A 21005-nucleotide genomic window follows, 5' to 3' on the forward strand; every position below is an offset into this window, starting at 1 on the left:
TCCTTCATATGTTTTGAAAGCAAAGGATGAGTTCTGGGAGCACAAAATATGGATAAAAGCGATGTATTTTAATGCATCTTACACCGGAGTAATTTCGGTCGAACTCAGCAGCCCTAAGCACTGTGCCTCAGGAGCTTCTGCAGACAAAGCGCGGGGACTGACCCTGACTTCTTTCCGCGTCTCCCCTGCTCCCTCCCTCCCTTGCCCGGAGGATTAGACACCCGAGATGCTATTTCATACTCTCGCGAGACGGACGGAGCGCTTCGATCCTCCGATTCTCCCAGCCGCACCACTGGTGCTCCCACCTGCGGGGAACCGGGGTCTGGAGATGCCAAGGGGCTTCTGGGAATTGTAGTTCCGGGCGGGATGAGAGCGGCCCGCCTGGCTCCGCTCCTTCTTACGCATGCGCGACTCCGAGCTGGCCAAAGAAGTTCGTACCCTTTGTGAGGCCCGGGATGGGAGGTGAGTTGGTTGTGGTGATGTCGCTCGTCTCCGCTCGGCCTCGGCGGTGGTTACCAGGGTCGTTGTGTGCCGAGTCGGGGCTAGAGTGCGCGTTTGTTAAAGGGGCCTCGAGGCAGACCATGAGCCCCGTCCCTTCTCACTCTGGCCTGATCCTCTCCTCCGGGGACGCGGTTGTGCGACGGGCGGGGCGGTCGCGGGGTCCTGGGTCAGTGCCCCGAGCGCGGCGGAATTTGTCCAAACTCCTGATGCCCCAGCGTCACCTCTTCCAGGCGCCCGGTTCCCCCAGGGACAGCTCCAAGCGGTAGGGACAGACACCTGAGGACCCAGCCTCAGGGATGCTGTCCCCGGGCTTCCAGGCTCCAGCGCCGTAGGACTGAGGCAGACTCCACGGTGAGAAAGAAACCCGACCCGATCTAACCCAGGCCTTTCATCAGAGCCCAGGAGGGAAGCAGGAAGTGGGACCCCGAGGCCCGGGGGTCTTCTAACTCGTCTGGCCAGGGAGATCTGAATTGGGCTGAAGAGCAGAATCTCCAGAACAAGGAGGAGGTGATGATCATGGAGACAGATTTGACTGAAATGCCTGAGAAAAGAGGTGAGAATTGCGGACGTGTTGAACTTGTGGCGTGAAAGGACGAAATTCCTGCTCCTGAAGGGAGAACGGTTGGCTCAAGGGAGGTGGCTCTTGGCTGGCTGTCTCCATTGTCTTGGGGATGGATGGGCTTTTTAAGTGAGACTGAAGGGCTTGGTATGGGAGCACTGCCCTTTCCATGGCAGCTGGACACACTGTGGACTCTTCACAGCTACCCCCAAAATGTGAGTGAAATGTTAACTTCTGTGGCATGAGCAAAAAAGCCTCAATTACTTCATTTTCTCATGTACTCTTCCTCCCAAATGATTATATCATGCTAGTCTCCATTGAGGCTGAGAATTTAGCTCTTTGGTTGTCAAAAATATTTTGTTTTACATAGGAGAAAACAGGCATAGTAGTTAATGACTGACTTCAATTCTACCTGACCAGTTTCATGAAAGTTGTGCTGTGACCTCCTATACCAGAATTCCCCCTGGGGTGGTTGTTAGATTTCTAGATTGTACCCCAGGCTCAACTAATGCTTATTACTTTGAGTTGGCGTCCAGCAATCTACATTATAAATAAACTTTCAGAGTGAGAACCAATGAGTATCAATTAAGCTGGGAAATTGACATATTCTAATTTCTAGATCAAAGGATGCCATCTCACAGAATGTGTTATGATTATAGCAACTGAACTTGAGCCCAGAGTAGCAATATTCCCGTACATCCTGGGACAAGGGTCCTGGGAGGAGGTCGGTTGTTTTGGGGTACCTTCAGTCACAGTGTTTGTAGGCAGCACATATAGTATGTTGAAGCAGTTTTTAGACTTTAAATCTGAATGGCAAGTTAAGTCTAGGTCTCATCATTACTGCTTTCTTGTGGTTAGCTCTGTCTTCCCAGGACTCTCCCCATTTCCAAGAGAAGAGCACAGAAGAGGGAGAAGTGGCTGCTCTGTGCCTCACGGCCAGATCCCAGGTGAGTGAGTCTGCTAATTATTGGAATTACACCTTGTTTCTTGACTACAGATACGCTCCCTTCTTCATTATGTGGAGTTTCTTTATCCACTAAAGCCCATCTACAGAGCTGAGTTCTAAATCTAAGAGACTAGTCAAGAGACTAATGGACTCAGAAGAAAATGTTTTCTATTTATAACACTGGATGGATTTCTTCCCTATTTAGTGTTTATTGTCCCTCAACAGACAGGTAAGCAGCATTTCCCTTTCTTAGCCTACTATGCTCATTTCTGTGCTTGGTAATGTGAGAAACTATTTTAAATATAATGTGGTACATACCTCTTAAAACTTGTTTCTTTAGAGGAAACAGCATGTATGTGACTTTAAGTAGCAATTTAAGAAAGCACTTAAATGCTGAAGTGATTGTAAAAGTAGTAAGTACTCGGTCGGGCGTGGTGGCTCACGCCTGTAATCCCAGCACTTTGGGAGGCTGAGGCGGGCAGATCATGAGGCCAGGAGATCGAGACTATCTTGGCTAACACGGTGAAACCCCGTCTCCACTAAAAATACAAAAAATTAGCCGGGTGTGGTGGTGGGCGCCTGTAGTCCCAGCTACTCAGGAGGCTGAGGCAGGAGAATGGCATGAACCCGGGAGGCGGAGCTTGCAGTGAGCCGAGATCGCACCACTGCACTCCAGCCTGGGTGACAGAGGGAGACTCTGTCTCAAAAATAATAATAATAATAAGTACTCACATAGTTCAAAGAACTACTGGAAAAGGAAAGCCTATGAAGACATAATTTAAAGAGTTAGAATCCACCCCTCTGAGATGGTGAAAGCTAAGGTATGATCATGTCTGCAACTTACTTCTATATTGTTGGCCCCTCTCTCCTAAAAGGTAAATATGAAAAATACTAAGAACTTTTGGCTGGCGTGGTGGCTCATGCCTGTAATTCCAGCACTTTGGGAGGCCAAGGCAGGTGGATCACTAGGTCAGGAGATTGAGACCATCCTGGCTAACACGGTGAAACCCCGTCTCTACTAAAAATAGAAAAAATTAGCCAGGCGTGGTGGTACGCACCTGTAGTCCCAGCTGCTCGGGAGGCGAAGGCAGGAGAATCACTTGAATCTGGGAGGTGGAGGTTGCAATGAGCCAAGATCGCACCGCTGCACTCCAGCCTGGGCAATGAGGGAAACACTGTCTCAAAAAATAATAATAATAATAATAATTTTTGAATTTAAGTGGTGATTGTACTGTATCAGTGATTATTGCATTCATCTTTCAACTTTTGTATGTTTGAAACTTTTATTAAAAGAAGTTAGGGCTGGGTACAGTGGCTCATGCCTGTAATCCCAGCACTTTGGGAGGCCGAGGCAGGCAGATCACCTGAGGTCAGGAGTTCAAGACCAGCCTGACCAACATGGTGAAACCTCATCTCTACTTAAAATACAAAAATTAGCTGGGCGTGGTGGCGCATGCTTGTAATCCCAGCTACTCTGGAGACTGAGGCATGAGAATCACTTGAACCCAGGAGGCAGAGGTTGCAGTGAGCAGAGATAGGGCTATTGCACTCCAGCCTGGGTGAGAGTGAAACTGTCTCAAAAAAAAAAAAAAAGGAGTAGGAAAAAAGGAGCTTTCCATGGTATGTGTGGCATACTACAACCCAGAGATTCCTCAATCAGCCTTTCTCTTTGCTTCTATAATCCAAGGTGTGAAAAGCAGATACTGCATGTTCATAGTGTTTGTAAAAGTGACTTTTCAGGGTCCTTTATGTACTTGCCTGTCTCCATTGGCTTCTTACCTGTCTTACATTAGTCTTGAAGGCTTTATTAGTCAAGAAGCTTTAAGTTGTAGCTGATGAAATCACTTCAAATGGGCCTAAGTGAAAAGAAGTAACTACTGACTAATGGAAAAATCTAGGTCTGGCTACATATAGGGCTCAAACAAGAATGTTAAAATCTATTTCTTCATTTTGCTGACCTTTTCTTTTCTCGCCATGGGTTTTGTTGTTAAACAGGATTTTCTCCTATTGTTGCCCCTAACAAGTTTAGGCTTACATCTTCCTGTGTTGAAGGCCAGAGAAAAAGGGCAGATTCTTTTCTAGTCATTATTGCAGAAGTGCTGGGATTGACTCTAATGGGGTATTAGGCCTATTCCTGGATGAGATATTGGCCAAATCGAAATGTAATTCTCCATAAAATATACCTACAAACACACACACGCGCGTGCACACACGCACACATCCCACCCGTGAGTCAGAGATGGAGTCAGTACTACCTGAACTACACAGATTCAAAGTGGCCAGGCATAGTAGCTAGGGGAAAATTAGGGCACAGGTACCAGAAGTGTGAATATATATTTCAATATTTTGATATCAGATTCAACACTATTAACAGCATCAAGCTGATTGAAACTATCATGGAAAATTTTAAAAACTCTCTTTGTTCTTTGTGCATTTTATTAGATATTTAAAATGCAATGTTGGAGCTTTTTTTCTTATTAGAATTTGCCTGGGCTATTTTTTATCTTTGATTTAATAGATTTTTAAAAATATTAAGGTTTTAGTTCTTCTTCGTTGTAACAAAGTGAACAACACAGACATACAGAAATGTAAAGGTAATGCTACTTTCCCCTCAAATTCAGTCCCTGCCTCTCTCTACTATGTATATTTTTTCACATTTTTTGTTGTGCTTGCACTACTATATTCAGACATACGGTATACTATATTTCCTTCCATTTACCCACCAGTACCCAACCTAGCAATAATATTTTGTTTGGATGGCCTATTCTGTATATAGGATGTGGCTTTTTTAAAAAACCTTTTTATAAGGGAAATTTGCTCATTCACGTATAATACATGCATTTCAAACTTTTCTTGCCATGTGATTTTTATAATTCTGTTTCCTGTGCTTTATTGTTTCCTCTTTTGTATTTTTTCCTGCTGTTTGTGCAATGGTTTGCATCTTTGTTGTTCTGGCTTTTTCTTCTAATCGTTTGGCACTTAATCCCCACTGAATGTTGATTTAGTTATGTATATGCAGATTCTAGGCTAAAGGTCATTTTTCCTCATAATGTCTTTTCTACTTAGGGGCTACTGAGTGATTTTTACGTATTATTTTATCTTAAGGGAATAATTCTCTTATTTCTTAAATCTTAGATTATTTTCCGTATAGTAGCTTTACTTTGAAATAATTTTAGACATAAGAAGTGTGGAAAATAGCACAAAGAACTTGCATATGCTTCACCCAGATTTTGCAAAAATTTATATTTTACTTTGCTTTATTATTCTTTTTTCAAAATCAGGACATTCACATTGGCATAATACTATAACCTACTGACCTTATTCAGATTTTCCAGCTGTCTTATTTTTCTCTTGTAAAAATTTCTGCCTTTATGTTGTAAATATTTCTCTTTTCTTTTGTTTTTTGTTCTAACTTGATTTGTGTGCTCTGGTCATTTATTTACGTTTTAAAAAAATGAAATGGAAGTGTTTAAAGCTATGAAATTTCCTCTGAATACAGTTTTAGCCATTTGGCATTTTTTTTCCTATTTTATTTCATCATCATTTTCGTATTTTGATATATTTTCTCAGTTATTATAAATTATTCTGTTCTATTTTTGGAATGTACTGAAATTTACTTTGTTACTTTTTGCAAATGTTACATGAATGTTTAAACAGAAGGTGTTTTCCATCCAGTTAGAGCATTTGACGCATATTTCTTTCAGTAACCTTGAAATACTATTCCTGTTGTCTATGGGTTTACTTAAAGGTGCATGTTCAGTGCAGATATGTATCTATCTCCTTAAAGGTTTTTGTATTTTTTGTCTTATAGAAGTATAATCTTATGATATTTTATATGTAAATATTTATGAGTCGTATCTCATAAATTGGAGCTATTTTCCAATTTAATGCTTTTTGCCTTGAATTAATTCATGTTTAACTGGATTGGTTTTTGCTGTCTTTTCTTTCCACGACTTCTCCATTTCCAAGTTCTGTATTGCAATTCATCTTGTGATTGGCTAGATTGACTCATCAATTTTTTATTGAGGACTCAGAGAAGCATTATGTAGACATGACATATATTTCCCTCTTCTTATATTTTACTTTAATCAAACTACATTGTTGACTCATTGGTCCATATTTTAATACTTTATTCCCCAGAAAAATTGTAGTCTCTCAATGGAGAAACCAGGGTCATCTTTTAGTTCTCATATTGAATCTAGCATAGTGTGCCTGGCACATAATTGATAGTTACCCTTTACATAAAGTACTCTGAATCTGATGACCATCAGAATACTTGTCATTTATCATAGTCAGTTCCCCTGTTAAGTGCATCTCAGGCTTTTGCTCCAGGGCCAGCAGAAACTGGGGGATGAAAGAGAGGTTATCAAGGGAAAGATGTTGAAAAAGATGTTTTATGTCTTAGGAAACAGTGACATTCAAGGATGTGGCCATGGACTTTACGCCAGAGGAGTGGGGGAAGCTGGATCCTGCACAAAGGGATGTGATGCTGGAGAACTATAGGAACCTGGTCTCACTTTGTAAGAATGGATTATCATTGTGATTCTGGAATCTGCTTATGGGAACATCATTACTTTAATGAAAGTGAAATAACAAAGCCTTCACCTTTGGATTCAGGAGTCAAAAAGTGTTAATTCTTTTTGGCCTATGTAGAAAATTTGTTTTTGCTTTAGATTCTTGATGAAATGTTTATGCTTGTTTTGTATCAGGATTCTTTGGATTTAAGTGACAGAAACTTAACTCATACGCTTAAAGGGGAAAAAAATCTTGATTTTTCAGGGATCCAAATATATTATCAAGAATTTCCTGTATTCATTGATTTATTTTAATCAATTGGCTTGGTTTTGCTCTGTATTAGCTTTATTCTTAGGATTTCCCTATGTGGCAAAGATGGCCAGTGGCGATCCCAGGGTTATGTTATTCTTCTAGTTAGATAGCTAAGCTAAAAAAGAAAATGCTTCTTTCCTGGGGGTTTCAGCAAATAAGGTCACAGGCCCATCGGTGAAACAATCTCTAGTGCCAGAAAGATTGAGTACTCTGTGGCCAGTTTTAGATCCTGGACCTACCAGCATGCACGCATACACACGTGCATGCATATGATTGTGTGAGGGGTGGAGGGGACTGTTAGCCCCTCCCAAACCTCATGTAAAAAAAAAAATCCCCTAAGAAAGTGACTTCTAGTAACTGAAGAAGGAAAGGAAAAACATTAGAAGATAAAACTTAAGTTACCACCATTACAGTTACGTGGTGCTGCCATTGAGGTCCCACTTTTTCCTCCTTTCCTGAGGTAAGGACCAATTTGCAACATCTCTCTAAAGTTTCCTCGCACAATAAGGAAATAAAGAGAAATTCCTTTCTTTTCTGACAGTAGAAAATATTTGTATTAACAAATCCAGTTGAACTCCTTACCAGGCCCAAACTCTTGCTGTAGATATTTTAAGCTTTATTTAGAGGTTCACCCTCCCTTACTTCAGCTCTTCCTATAATACTTTGTCTTTGTAGATCAAGAGGTTGAGACCATATTCCAATTTAGATCTTTATACCCATTGCAAAAAAATAAGTCCAGCAGGACAGTGGCCATGAAAGTTGGGCGTGGTGGCTCATGCCTGTAATCCCAGCACTTAGGGAGGCAGAGGTGGGAGGATAGCTTGAGCCCAGGAGTTCGAGACCTGCCTGGGCAATATAGTGAGATCCCATTAACTTTAAAAATAAAAAGTAAAAAGTAAATTTTTATAAATTAAAAAAATAAGAAAGAAAGTTGGAATTCACGAAGGAATATGTAACAATTCAACCTGCTGGAGGAAAACTTCCACAAATAACTTACTCCCATTACTTTCTTCTTTCTGTCTTTTTCTTTTTTTAAATGAATAGGGCTTCCAGTTTCCAAACCTGAGAACTACAACTTGGAGAATGGAAAAGAACCATTGAAGCTTGAGAGAAAAACCCCCAAAAGCAGCTATTCAGGTGAGCCAGATAGATGGGAGTCTTCAGAGATGATAGCCCAGCAGGACAATGAAGAAATACTTTTTGGTGCTTAAGAAAGTACCTGTGTGCCCTTATTTTTTAATTTTTTAAAAATTCTAAAGCATTTTAAATATATACAGAAGTCCAGAAAATAAAATAACATTTATATATCCATCACAGAGATTAGACACATACTAATATTTTGCTTTGTTTGCCTCTTTTCTTTCTTCCTTTTTCTTACAATATAAAACTCATACAGTTGGATGAATTTTCACAAATTTAGCACATTCATGTAATGATTGCCCACATCAAGAAAACGGCCTTACCAGCACCTCTAGAAGCCCCCTTGTGCCCTCTTTCAGGCCCCTCCCTCCTCCCAAGGGTAACCTTATCCTAACTTATAGCACCAAGTTTTGATGGTTCTTGAACTTTCTATAAATGGAATCATATTGTATATGTATATACATATTGTATATACTCTTGTGTCTGGGTTCCTTCACTGAACATTAGCTGTGAGATATATCCATGTTGTTGCATGTCATTGTAATTTATTCATTTTCATTGTGTAATTTTTCATTTTGTTAATATAACAGTTTATTCTTCTGAAGATGAGTATTTGGATAGTTCCCATTTTTAGCTGTCTGAATAATGCTGCTATGTACACTTTTTAAATGCCTTTTGGTGAACAAATATATGCATTTCTTTTGGATATATACATACAAGTAGACTTGTTTTATCATAGGATAGATACATACTCATTTTTAGTAGATAGTGCCAAAAAAGTTTCTAGAGTCATTGTACCAATTACATTCCCAGCAGCAGAGTATGTGCGTTCTAGTTGTTCACATGCTTATCAACACTTAGTATTGCTTGTTTTCATTTTAGCCATCCTTTTGAGTTATGTGACATCTTTTATTTTTTAAGAAATAAAAAATATTACATATTCAGTTAAAGCCCTTTTATTCTTAGCCGGGCGTGGTGGCTCAAGCCTGTAATCCCAGCACTTTTGGAGGCCAAGATGGCTGGATTACCCGAGGTCAGGAGTTTGAGACCAGCCTAGCCAACATGGTGAAACCCTGTCTCTACTAAAAATACAAAAAATTAGCCGGGCATGGTGACAGGCACCTGTAATTACAGCTACTTGGGAGGCTGAGGCAGGAGAATTGCGTGAACTCACTAGGTGGAGGTTGCAGTGAACTGAGATCATGCCTTTGCACTCCAGCCTGGGCGACAGAGAGAGACTCTGTCTCAAAACAAAAAAAAAGAAACGCTTTTATTCTCTTTCTCCCCTAGAAGTAACCATTATATCTTGAAATGGTGTGAATCATTTCAGTGTTTGTGTATGTGTATATATACACAGAGACATATATACATATGTGTATAAAACAATATGTGTTTTGTTACACTTTTTCTTATGTAGTCTGATTTTTTAAAGTTCACATTGTATTTTGATATTAATCTGTTAATATATGTGAATTATGTTTATTCATTTTAACTACTGTGGAGTAATAAGTCCATTGTATGAATAAACTGAATAGTCTATTTTTTTGCCATTAGTAACAGTTGCAGTGATCGTCCTTTTATTGATTCCTTATGTTCATCTTTTTTTTTTTTCCTTATGTTCATCTTGAGAGCTGGTTTAGGGAAATAACCAGAAGAAGAATTAGTAGGTCTTAAATCATCACATGTTTAGCTTTACTAGGAACTGCCAACAGTTGAGTTATCAGACTTGGTAATTTTTGTCAATCTGACGGATGCAAAATGATGTTTTAAAATTTTTATTTCTCTGAGTGATAAATACAAGTTTCAGCATTTCATGTTTGTTGGCTATTCAAGTTTCTTCTTGTGAGTTACCTGTTGATAACCTTTGCCTGCTTTTTGAGATTGGGCTGTTTATATCTTTTCTCTTGATTTGGTGGAGTTCTTCATATATTTTAGGTACTAATATATGACAGAAGTAGCATTGCAAATCAGTGAGAAGAAATTGGCTCTTCTAATCTTTGGCGTATTTTATTTTCTGGTGTGTTAGGCATATAGCATTTAAAATTTTTAGTAACAGATTTTTTTTTAAATATTGCTTTTTATAAATTGTCTATCTACTTTATCCCAGTGTCAGAAAGATTATTTGATTCCAAAATGTTCAATTTTGTTTTACAGTTATTTATTTTTGTATATGGTATGAAATAGGAAAACTAATTTTGTCTTTTTCCATGCTTAAAGCCAGTAAGTCCAGCATTGTTCATGGAATAATCTTCTGTTACTGATTTGTAAACTAGCTGTGGTAAACCTAGTTCCCCTGCATACTTGCTTCTGTTTCTTGTCTGTCTGTGTCCAATACCATACTGTTTTAATTAGTATACTTAGTAGTATGTATAGCTCATAAAGAAAATCCTTCCTGGATATTCTTATTTTTAAAAAATGTTATGCTTTTGAATATTGAAAGAGTTTTAAAAATCCCTGTGATTATGGATATGTCTGTTTCACCTCAGAGACCTGTCAGTTTCTGTGACTTACCCACTCACCACCCATCTCCCTTTTTTGGGGTATTGCAGTTTTCATGGTGATCTGTTAAGAGGTCCTTATGTATGAGGTTTTTACCTTTTGTTATGTTACAGATATTTTTTCTAGTTTTTGCCTTTCAGTTTTGCTATGCATTTTGATGTACAAGTTTAATTTTTGCAATCTTTTTTTTTTCTGCCCTTTCAGTACTGTTTAAAACGTTTTTCATTACCCCAAGGCTACATATATATTTGCCTCTGTTTCCTAGTATATTCTTTATTTTTTTTCTTTAAATTCTTAATCCATTTGGAATTGCTTCTTACTTCTCTGAGTGTATCTTCTTAGCCTTCTTTTTTGAACAATTAAATATTCTAATTCCTCAAAATTTGATTTTAATCTCCCTTCCTTTTGTATACCTGGAGTCATAAACTTGAGTACTTACATGGGCCAGGAGGTAATATCACTGAGTTAAGCAAGCAAGGTGGAAACTGGTGAACCAGAGGACTACAGGCCTCAACTGAAAGGAGTAACCATTACTCCCTTAGCTCTAGCTCAAGGGCTGGCATACTTTTTATGTAAATGGCTAGATAGTAAATAATTAGGCTTTGTGGGACATGGTCACTCTGCAGCCATTCAGTCTGCCACAGTAGTATGAAAGCAGCCCTAGAAAATATAACATAAATGGGTATGTTCCAGTAAAAATTTATTTAGCAAAGTAGACAGCAGGCTGTAGTTGCCAATCCCTGCTCTAAATGGTTGTTGTCGTTCAGTATGCTTCCAGTTGTTTTCAAGAGAGAAACCCTAAATTTGCATTTATCTGTAATCTTCCCCCCCGCCCCGCTTTTTTTTTTTTTTTTTTGAGATGGAGTCTGTCTCTGTCGCCCAGGCTGGAGTGCAGTGGTGTGATCTCAGCTCACTGCAAGCTCTGCCTCTCAGGTTCACTCCATTCTCCTGCCTCAGCCTTCCGAGTAGCTGGGACTACCAGTGCCTGGCTAATTTTTTGTATTTTTAGTAGAGATGGGGTTTCACCGTGTTAGCCAGGATGATCTCGATCTCCTGACCTTGTGATCCACCTGCCTCGGCCTCCCAAAGTGCTGGGTTTACAGGTGTGAGCCACTGCATCCAGCTGTAATCTCCCTATTTTTAACTGTGTGTAACTAATTTTAAAAGTTTGCATAAACAGTGTGGCCCAAAGAAAATGTGTCTAAGGTTCGATTTGGCCAACTGATCAACTGTTTGCAGCCTCTACTTACTCCTTCATTAGTCTCATCATTCCCACAACCAGTTACCTTCTATCAAGATGAGTCCCAAATTGGTATTTCCATCCTGGAGCTCTCCTCAGGGCTGTTCTCAACATCTTAACTATTTGATTCCTTTGTTTGCTTATGTCAAAGATACTTCAATACAGCATGTTTAAAACTGAATATCTAAAATAAGTCTAAATTTCCCATCTCTCTCATAGGATCCTTTTCCAGTAATTGTTTTAGTGGTACTTATTGTCATCAAATTGTACGTGGCGGAAATCTATGCACAGTCTTTACATCTCCCCCTCTCTCCTTTATTCAATTCATTACTGTATTTACCTAATTATATTCTAAGTATTTCTTCACAGTCAGTTTTCCTTTATATATTTTTTTGTTTGCCTGGATTACTGTGATAATCTTTCTGATTCCACCTTTGCCCCATATACTTCATTCTTAACATTGTAGTAAGACTGGTATTTGCGTAATCAAATCTGATCTTGCCATCACTCTGCTTGAAACATTTGAATGGCTTCTCACTGCCTTCAGGGTAACAGACAGAATCCTGGAGGTCTACAAAAACTTGCGAAATCTGGCTTTTACTCATTATCCCAACTTCATTTCACAGCCACTCTTCTTCCCTCTCTGTGCTCTAGGGTAGCAGTTCTGAATGCTTTGGCATCAAAGGACCTACTGTAACTATAAAAATTATTAAAGACCCTAAAGATGTTTCATTTATGTGGATTATATCTACCAATAGTTACTATACTACAAGTTAAAACAAAAAATTTAAGCTATTAGCTAATTCACTTTGCAGTGAGCTGAGATCCAGCCACTGCACTCCAGCCTGGCCGACAGAGCGAGACTCCGTCTCAAAAAAATAAAAATAAAAAAATAATAATTGGCCGGTGTGGTGGTCCACACTTGTAATCCCAGTGCCTTGGGAGGCCAAGGTGGGTGGGTCGATGGAGCCCAGGAGTTGGAGAGCAGCCTGAGCAGTAAAGTGAGACCTCATCTCTTAAAATAAAAATAGAAATAAAAAATTATAAACCTGTTATGTGTTAGCACAGTATTTTTTTTACTTAAAAACAGCTATTTTCTTTAACCAAAAAATGTTATTAAGAAATATGGCATTGTTTTACACTTTTGCCAATCTCTTTAATGTATGACATAATAGAAGGTAGTTATATTCTTACAACTGCTTCTGAATGCAACTTGATATGACTTGTTGTTTTGGTTGCCATGCATGGAGAAAATCCAGCATCACACGGGTATAAGTTGGAAAAGGAAGGAGTATTTTATAGTCTTTTCAGGTAATTATGGCTCTTCTTCTTTGAAACAGCTCTAAAACTGAACAAGTGGTACTTTCTGAAAGATTAGATTCAATGTAGAATCTGAAACCACATCCGTGAATTTTTCATGTATTGAAATCTGTCAGTCTTTGGACAATATTGGTTCACTAAGTTATGCAGATCTTTGTTGACACTTTATATTGTGCAATATTTTTGAATATTATAACTTTTAGTATCACAACTGATGTTACCAGAAAAGCCTTTAAGTTTTAGGAAGCCATTAAGCTCTCGGTAGTAGATAGAAGTTTTCCAAACCTTGTAATTTCTGCCTGAAAGCTCAAATTTTATAAAAAACTCATTTGTTGTCCTTGATACGACAGGTTTACTCTGTTCATTTTGGAGAAACTGTCTGCCAGATACCCAAGTTAGATAACATAGTTTGCCATTCAGTCACCCTTTCAGGTAAAATGGTGGTCTGTGAAACAAGCGGCTGGTTCAGCTCACAACTCATTTCCTCAAGATGACCATTGTTCTTTGGTATAAACAGAATTGCCTTATGAATATTTCCTATTTCATTAACCCTGAATATTAAAAAGGCACTTCAAGGGTTAAAATTCAATGAAATTAATAATATTTATGCTTCCACAGACATTTTTAAATAAAACTGGCTTTTTTTAATTAAAAAAAAAAAACGAAGAGTACATAATGGGGACTACTAGTAAGTTTAGTATCATTGTGTTCATTTGTTTGAAGTTGTAAGCAATTTTACCATTACTTTACAACATCATTGAAAATGTTGAGACAATGAAAAAGGCAAATAACATCTAAATCTTATTTTGAAAGCGGTTTTGAACTTACTGTTTCCCAGGGGTCCATGGACCATCCTTGAGGATCTTTGTCTCTACCTACCTATACAAGCCTTCTATCAATTTATGTTTTATTTATTTAACAAACACTTAATGTAGCACTTATGCTGTGTCAGCGTTTTTAAGTGATTCATAAATATTTGCATTTAATGCTCATTAAGGTAGGTATTGCTATCATTCCTTGTGAGATGGGGACTGTTATTATCCCCTCTTACACATAAGGAAACTGAAATAAAGAGGTTAAATAACTTATCCAGTATCACACAGCTAGTAAGCGGCAGAACTGCAATTCAGGTTTTGCTTGTGAATGTTAGATTAAATTCTTTCTTCCTCTGTATGCATAGTGACTCTTTTTTCCCAGTGACTAGTTCAGAGCCTAGCACGTGGAAGATATTCTATAAATATTTGTTGAATAAAATGGATAGAAGATGAATAGATAGATGAATGAATATAATTTATTTGAGTGGATGAAATGAGTGACTCATCTAACTTAATTTTCTTCAAATAGTTAATCAGTTTCCATGGCATCATTGGAAAAGCAAGTCTATGTTTTGTTCACTGACTGAAATACCACCTTCATGTTATCTTTAATTCTTACATATACTCTATTTCTGTATTTGCTCTTCTGTTTTACTCCTCTGTTTATTTCTTTGAACTACACTATTGAAAATATTTTATGTCTATATAAATTAGCTTTGTATTGGATATAAAAATTCTACTATATTTATATTGGATATATTTAGAGAGGTTAAGCTTCCATCTCTACCCTCTCTCCCCTGTTCTGATGTTTTCCCTATAGGTACAAATTTTTATTGGTTTTTCGTTTATCCTTTTTTTGTTGTTTTTTAAAATGTAAGCAAATAGTATATGTATTTGTACCCCCTTTTTTTTTCTTTATAAAACAGTAGCAAACTGTGCATACTTATTTATATCTTGCTTTTTCTTTTTAAACTTAATATATCCTGGTGGTCACCTTATAGCAATATGTAAAGATCTTTGTCATTTTTTAAGGAGTTGCATGGTACTCCATTGTATGTATCCACTGTATGTTGAATCATTTCTGTATGGTAGGATATGTGAGATGTTATCAGTCTTTTGCTACCTCGACTAGTGCTTCAACAAAGCCTTGTGCATATATCATTTCATTTATTTGTCATTACGCCTTTGGGAGATCATAGGAGGTTTTTGATCAGCGAAATGTTATAAAAGCATTGTTAGGAAGATTAAACTGGCAATGGAATACATATTTGGATGTAAGTAGGACGGGAATAGTGAAAATTTAGAAGCCATAACTGTGCTGTACACTAAGATGGTTGTGTGCCTAGAAATTTATCACAACAAGTAGGTATTCTATAAAAAGTTATTTCTTCCCATCCTGATCTGTGTATGCATTGCCTGCTCATCTGTGGATATATTGCTTCATCAGCATCTCTACTCTTATATTTCTTGTCATCTTTCCCCTCTTCTGACTCTCCTGGATAGGATGTAGTCGTTTTCTCTGCATATTCTGAACATTTGTTTTCCTCCATTTGTTTCTCTTTGCAAATCATCTAAAAGAGTCAAATCCACTTGCTCCTTGAAGGCATGCTTTTCACTTTCATTAACTCTTACCTATTACAGAACTGCCTTTTTGTTGAGCACAGAAAACGAAGGAAATTTGCATTTCCAATGTCTTTCAGACGTGGAGACTAGACCACAGAGCAAGGATTCAACTTCAGTGCAAGATTTTTCCAAAGCAGAATCATGCAAAGTTGCACTAATAGACAGACTGACACGGAATAGTGTCTATGACTCCAACTTAGAAGCAGCTCTTGAATGTGAAAATTGGTTAGAGAATCAGCCAGGAAATCAGGAGAGACATTTGAGAGAAATGTTCACTCACATGAATTCACTCTCTGAGGAAACAGACCATGAGCATGATGTATGCTGGAAAAGCTTCAATCAGAAATCTGTCCTTATCACTGAAGACAGAGTTCCCAAAGGATCTTATGCCTTTCATACACTTGAAAAAAGGTTGAAACAAAAATCAAACTTAATGAAAAAGCAGAAAACTTATAAAGAGAAAAAACCTCATAAGTGTAATGATTGTGGTGAACTCTTCACCTACCATTCAGTGCTTATTCGACACCAGAGAGTCCATACTGGAGAGAAACCCTATACCTGCAATGAATGTGGGAAATCTTTTAGCCACAGAGCTAATTTAACTAAACACCAGAGAACTCATACTAGAATTCTCTTTGAATGCAGTGAATGCAAGAAAACCTTCACAGAAAGCTCATCCCTTGCAACACATCAGAGAATTCACGTTGGAGAGAGACCTTATGAATGCAATGAATGTGGGAAAGGTTTTAATCGAAGTACACATCTTGTGCAGCATCAGTTGATTCATACTGGAGTGAAGCCTTATGAATGTAACGAATGTGATAAAGCTTTTATTCATTCATCAGCACTCATTAAACATCAAAGAACTCATACTGGAGAGAAACCTTATAAATGTCAAGAATGTGGGAAAGCCTTTAGCCATTGCTCATCCCTAACTAAGCATCAGAGAGTTCATACTGGAGAAAAGCCATATGAATGCAGTGAATGTGGAAAAACTTTTAGTCAGAGCACACATCTTGTTCAACATCAGAGAATTCATACTGGAGAGAAACCCTATGAGTGTAATGAATGTGGGAAAACCTTCAGCCGGAGCTCCAATTTTGCTAAACATCAAAGAATTCATATTGGAAAGAAACCGTACAAATGTAGTGAGTGTGGAAAAGCCTTCATTCATTCATCAGCTCTTATTCAACATCAGAGAACTCATACCGGAGAGAAACCCTTTAGATGTAATGAGTGTGGGAAAAGCTTTAAGTGCAGTTCATCTCTCATCAGACATCAAAGAGTTCACACTGAAGAGCAACCCTGAAAAATTAATGTGAAGAAATGTAAGTTGGTTTTATCACTATATTAAATACTTGTGTGTTTAGGTGGAAGATCCATCCATAATATGCATGTGAGGACCAATTCTGTATACATCTAATTTCATTTGTGTAATACATAGTTTTGAGCCATAGGCAGGTTCCTTATGTCCATTAATTTGATCATTATGAAATCTAGCCAGAAATTTCAAAATTTTAATCTCCAACCTCCCAAATAGCTATTTGTGGAAATTCAAGAAGTCCCTGAGAGTGGGTAGCAGTAGAAACATTGTGAAATTCAGTTTTCCCCTCTCTTGGTTATGTCAGAGCTTTGTTGTAAGCCTCTTGCTTTGTAAGGGAATTCTTATTGGGTAGGTTAGGCTGAGGGCTTATATCCTTATCATCAGGAAGACACAATGTTGTTATTTATTATTCTTTGAGTCCCAAGTAGAGATCTAGATATACATATGGTACAATTCCTCTAGACTGTCATTTCTTTTATCCATAAAAACCAAAAAGGCTGCATTGAAAGTCCTTAGCATTCCCTTCCTCCCTCAACAAGCTGCTGTCTAATTTGATGACCATAACTAGGATATATAATATTTACAGACAATTCTAAGTTATGTTCATATGGATTGTGTTCATCATTTTTTTTTTTTTTTTTTTTTTTTTTTTTGAGATGGAGTCTTGCTCTGCAGCCCCATCTGGAGTGCAGTGGCGCGTTCTCGGCTCACTGCAACCTCTGCCTCCCAGGTTCATGCCATTCTTCTGTCTCAGCCTCTCAAGTAGCTGGGACTACAGGCACATGCCACTACACCCAGCTACTGTTTTGTATTTTTAGTAGAGACAGGGTTTCACTGTGTTAGCCAGGATGGTCTTAATCTCCTGACCTCATGATCTGCCTGCCCTGGCCTCCCAAAGTGATGGGATTACAGGCATGAGCCACCGCGCCTGGCATCATCATTGATTTATATCATTGTTACCCCTCTACTGTGGAGACCTTTCATTTTCCATTTCCCTGGGAGTTCACGTGAAGTAGCAGATAGGTCAAAATCTTAATGGTGGTTGTTGATCAAGTCCCTCCTTTTTTATCCTTGGCACTGAATGAATCCTTGGTTTTCTATAATCAAAGGGTCAGGGAGACTTCCTTTGTCTACATTATTCAGCTTTCTGTAAGCTATGCTGTGTCCATTTGAGAAAAAGCCCTAGGGATATTGAGGGTCTGAGAAGTTGAGTGGCTCAGTGTGTTATTATATTTAGGGTCTCAGTAAAGAAGAACTGAAGCAACTGTGAGACACAGGGCATACTTCCCTGTATAAGTGGAAAACAGGTACAGAAAATAGCTCACAAGATAGTCCTCAACTGACTTGCTTAAGGATAAGCAGCTTCCCTTCATGAAGAAGTTGCCATTTCTCTGGCCTTCGTATTTACCTATTTTTTGTTATTGTCCTCCTCTGTTTAGTTCAATCTCACACTGGTATGAAGAAATGCCTGAGACTGAACTTAAAAAAGGTTTAATTGGCTTATACTTCCATGGGCTGTACAGGAAGTATGACTGGGGAGGTCTCAGGGAGCTTTTACTCATGGCAAAAGGCAAAGCCAGAGCAGGTATCTTCACAGGGCAGGAGCAGGAGGAAGAGAGAGAGGGGAGGTGCTACACACTTTTTAAACAACCAAATCTCATGAGAACTCTATCACGAGACAGTACTAGGGGGATGGTGCTAAATCATTCATGAGAAACTACCTGCATGGTCCAGTAACCCTGCACCAGGCCCCACCTCCAACATTGGGGATTACAATTCAACATGAGATTTGGGTGGGGATACAAACCTAAACCATATCATTACTCAAAAAAACAAAAACAAAAACAAAAAAAACACACACACAGGAAAAGGAACTCACCTCTTTTATCGTCTTAGTATTTAGTACCAATGGTTTAGAGCAGGAATTGACAAACTGTGGCCTGGATTCATGGACCAACTCTGGCCCGCCACCTGTTTCTCAGAAGAAAATTTTATTGGAACTCAGCCACACTTACTCATCTACATGTTGTCCTTGACTGCTTTTGTGTCCAGTGTCAGAGCTGAGTAGCTGCAGCGGAGGTTGTGCCTTTGGCTTTAATATCACAAACAGAGCAGCTTATAAACACCAGAAATTTACTTCTCACAGTTTTGGAGACTGGGAAGTCCAAGATGAAGATGTCAACATATTTAGGGTATAGGGGAGGTCTGCTTCTTGGTTAATAGAAAGCACCTTTCACTGTGTCTTCACATGATAGAAGGGAGAGAGTTCTGGTATCTTCAGCCCCTTATAAGGGCACTAATCCCATTCATGAGAGCTCCACCCCCATGACCTAATCACCTCCAAAAGGCCCCATTTCATAATACCATCAATTAAGTTTCATTATATGACTTTGGTGGGGATATAGCCCATAGTAGGTTGTATGTCCCTGAAAGCCTAAAATATTTACTATTTGGCTCTTTACAGAAAATATTTGCTCGGCCCCTGTTGTAGAGCATTCATCAAGAAATGGGATAAAGGATTTAAACCAGTCAGAGAAATTAGGTGGAATAGAAAAGTTGAACTTACTGAGAGTTAATAGGGGTCAGAAAAATAAAAGAGATGGGAAATGATGTATCAAAATACTCCCACCTCCAGGATGTTAGTATATATTGTCAGGAGAATTCAAGTTATTGAAACTTGCCAAATTCTTGAGTGAAAATAAATTCATTTGAGGGCCAAAAATTTGACTAAGGAAAGAAGACCAACATGGGCTTTCCAAAGTTGAGTTTGAATTCTGCCACCCCCACTAAGCAGTCATGTGACTTTGAAAAACTCCCTACTCTGAGTCTTAGTTTCTTTATCTGTATTAGGTTTCAACAAAGGGAATAAATCATCAGCTTCTCATAAAGTTGTCATAAGGATTAAATAAGACAATGCATATAAACGAACTGGAAGACAATAAATTTAGAGTCCCCCACTCCTGCTTGGTGCTCTCTTTCTCTCTCCCCTACATAGAGAAGTGCTGGAGCATCTGTCAGTAGAAGTTACTTAAGGGTGGCTGTGTCTTCCCCATCTTTTGTTTACCCGTGAAGAACTGTGACCATCCTGTTCTCTGGCTTATCATAAAGATGGGACTTGACTTCTTTCTGCTCTTGCTTCCATCTGGTGCTGTTCTTTGCACAGCCTCCTTGAGACCATCCAGAACCTTCTTTTTCCTACTTCATATCACTTAACCAGTAGCTATCTGGGATGGTTCCAGAGGCTGAAGTTTGCAGTTGAGTAACATTTTAAATAGTGTTAAGGGACTTGGGATCTCTGGCCCTTTATGTTTCAGTATTTGTCCTTTTTATGCCTGATGTTTAACCTGCCACATGTTTGTACTGCAACGTGAATCTTGGAAATTTTAATGTTATGCATTTCTAATTTTTTGGTTATCTGTGAACTAAATGTGTTCTTATTGGCTCACTTGTCAATAAAGATGTTTTATATGTATTGTCAGAAACTTTTATAAATTGCTTTTAAATTCTTCCCTTTTTAAAATATATTTTAAGATGTAATGAAGGACCAACCAGAAAATATCTCCATATCGTTCAGAATACCAGTCCGATTTCTAGCTGTTCGTCTGGCTTCACAACTTCTGGAGCGATGGAATGGGAGATACCCTCAGCAGCCCAAGTATCTACAAGAAGGTTAAGGAGTAGAAGATGACAGTTCCTAACAAGTAGTGCTAAGTCCCCAGGCCAGGTATAGGCACCATTCAGTAGGGCTAATTGGGGTGAAAGGGAGAGAAGAACTTCGTATAAAAAGCACAGTTAAAATTAGGCAAAATGGGCCAAGCACAGTGACTCAAGCCTGTAATTCCAGAACTTTGGGAGGCTGAGGGAAGCAGATCACCTGAGGTCGGAAGCCGAGATCGTGCCACTGTACTCCAGCCTGGGTGACAGAGCAAGACAACATCTCAAAAACAAAACAAAACAAAACCTAAGAAAGTATTTCCAACATTGATTTCATAGAGTTTCTGTGAGGGTTATGTGAAATTATATATGTGAAAGGGCTTTGTTGCACATTGCTGAGTTATATTTTGGTGATAATTTTCTATTCTTTGATGCCAGGCTCTGCTATACAAAAAGCATGGACCTCTCACCAGGGTGCCAGTTCTTAATGCTAACTTGTGCTACCTGTCCTTTGTGACCGGTCAGGGAGTCTTTGCTCATCAGTAGTCATTTAGGGA

General features: G+C 38.7%; 1 protein-coding gene across 5 annotated transcripts; it reads left to right on the top strand.

The window, feature by feature from the left end:
* The first annotated feature begins 401 nt into the window (after positions 1-401).
* On the top strand, positions 402-20754 carry ZNF286A (zinc finger protein 286A). 5 transcript variants are annotated; one of them, XM_074018629.1, is made up of 7 exons: positions 402-462; positions 732-1054; positions 1919-2007; positions 6412-6526; positions 7878-7970; positions 15548-16798; positions 20326-20754. In XM_074018629.1, exons 2-6 carry the CDS (start codon positions 1012-1014, stop codon positions 16777-16779), a joined length of 1572 nt encoding a protein of 523 aa, XP_073874730.1. In that variant the 5' UTR covers positions 402-462; positions 732-1011; the 3' UTR covers positions 16780-16798; positions 20326-20754. The 5 variants fall into 5 exon arrangements, with proteins under 5 accessions (XP_073874730.1, XP_073874731.1, XP_065388881.1 ...); XM_074018630.1 differs by having other exon boundaries at positions 819-1054; XM_065532809.1 differs by lacking the exon at positions 20326-20754 and having other exon boundaries at positions 15548-20276.
* The last annotated feature ends 251 nt before the right edge of the window (positions 20755-21005 follow it).

This window comes from Macaca fascicularis, chromosome 16, assembly GCF_037993035.2.
Source record: "Macaca fascicularis isolate 582-1 chromosome 16, T2T-MFA8v1.1".
NCBI lineage: Eukaryota > Metazoa > Chordata > Mammalia > Primates > Cercopithecidae > Macaca > Macaca fascicularis.

Coding starts and splice junctions, on each gene's coding strand:
- ZNF286A (XM_015437675.3), top strand. CDS start 404: ATGCGCGACTCCGAGCTGGCCAAAGAAGTTCGTACCCTTTGTGAGGCC. Junction 463..896: donor TGTGAGGCCCGGGATGGGAG/GTGAGTTGGTTG, acceptor GCCTTTCATCAG/AGCCCAGGAGGGAAGCAGGA. Junction 1,055..1,918: donor TGAAATGCCTGAGAAAAGAG/GTGAGAATTGCG, acceptor TCTTGTGGTTAG/CTCTGTCTTCCCAGGACTCT.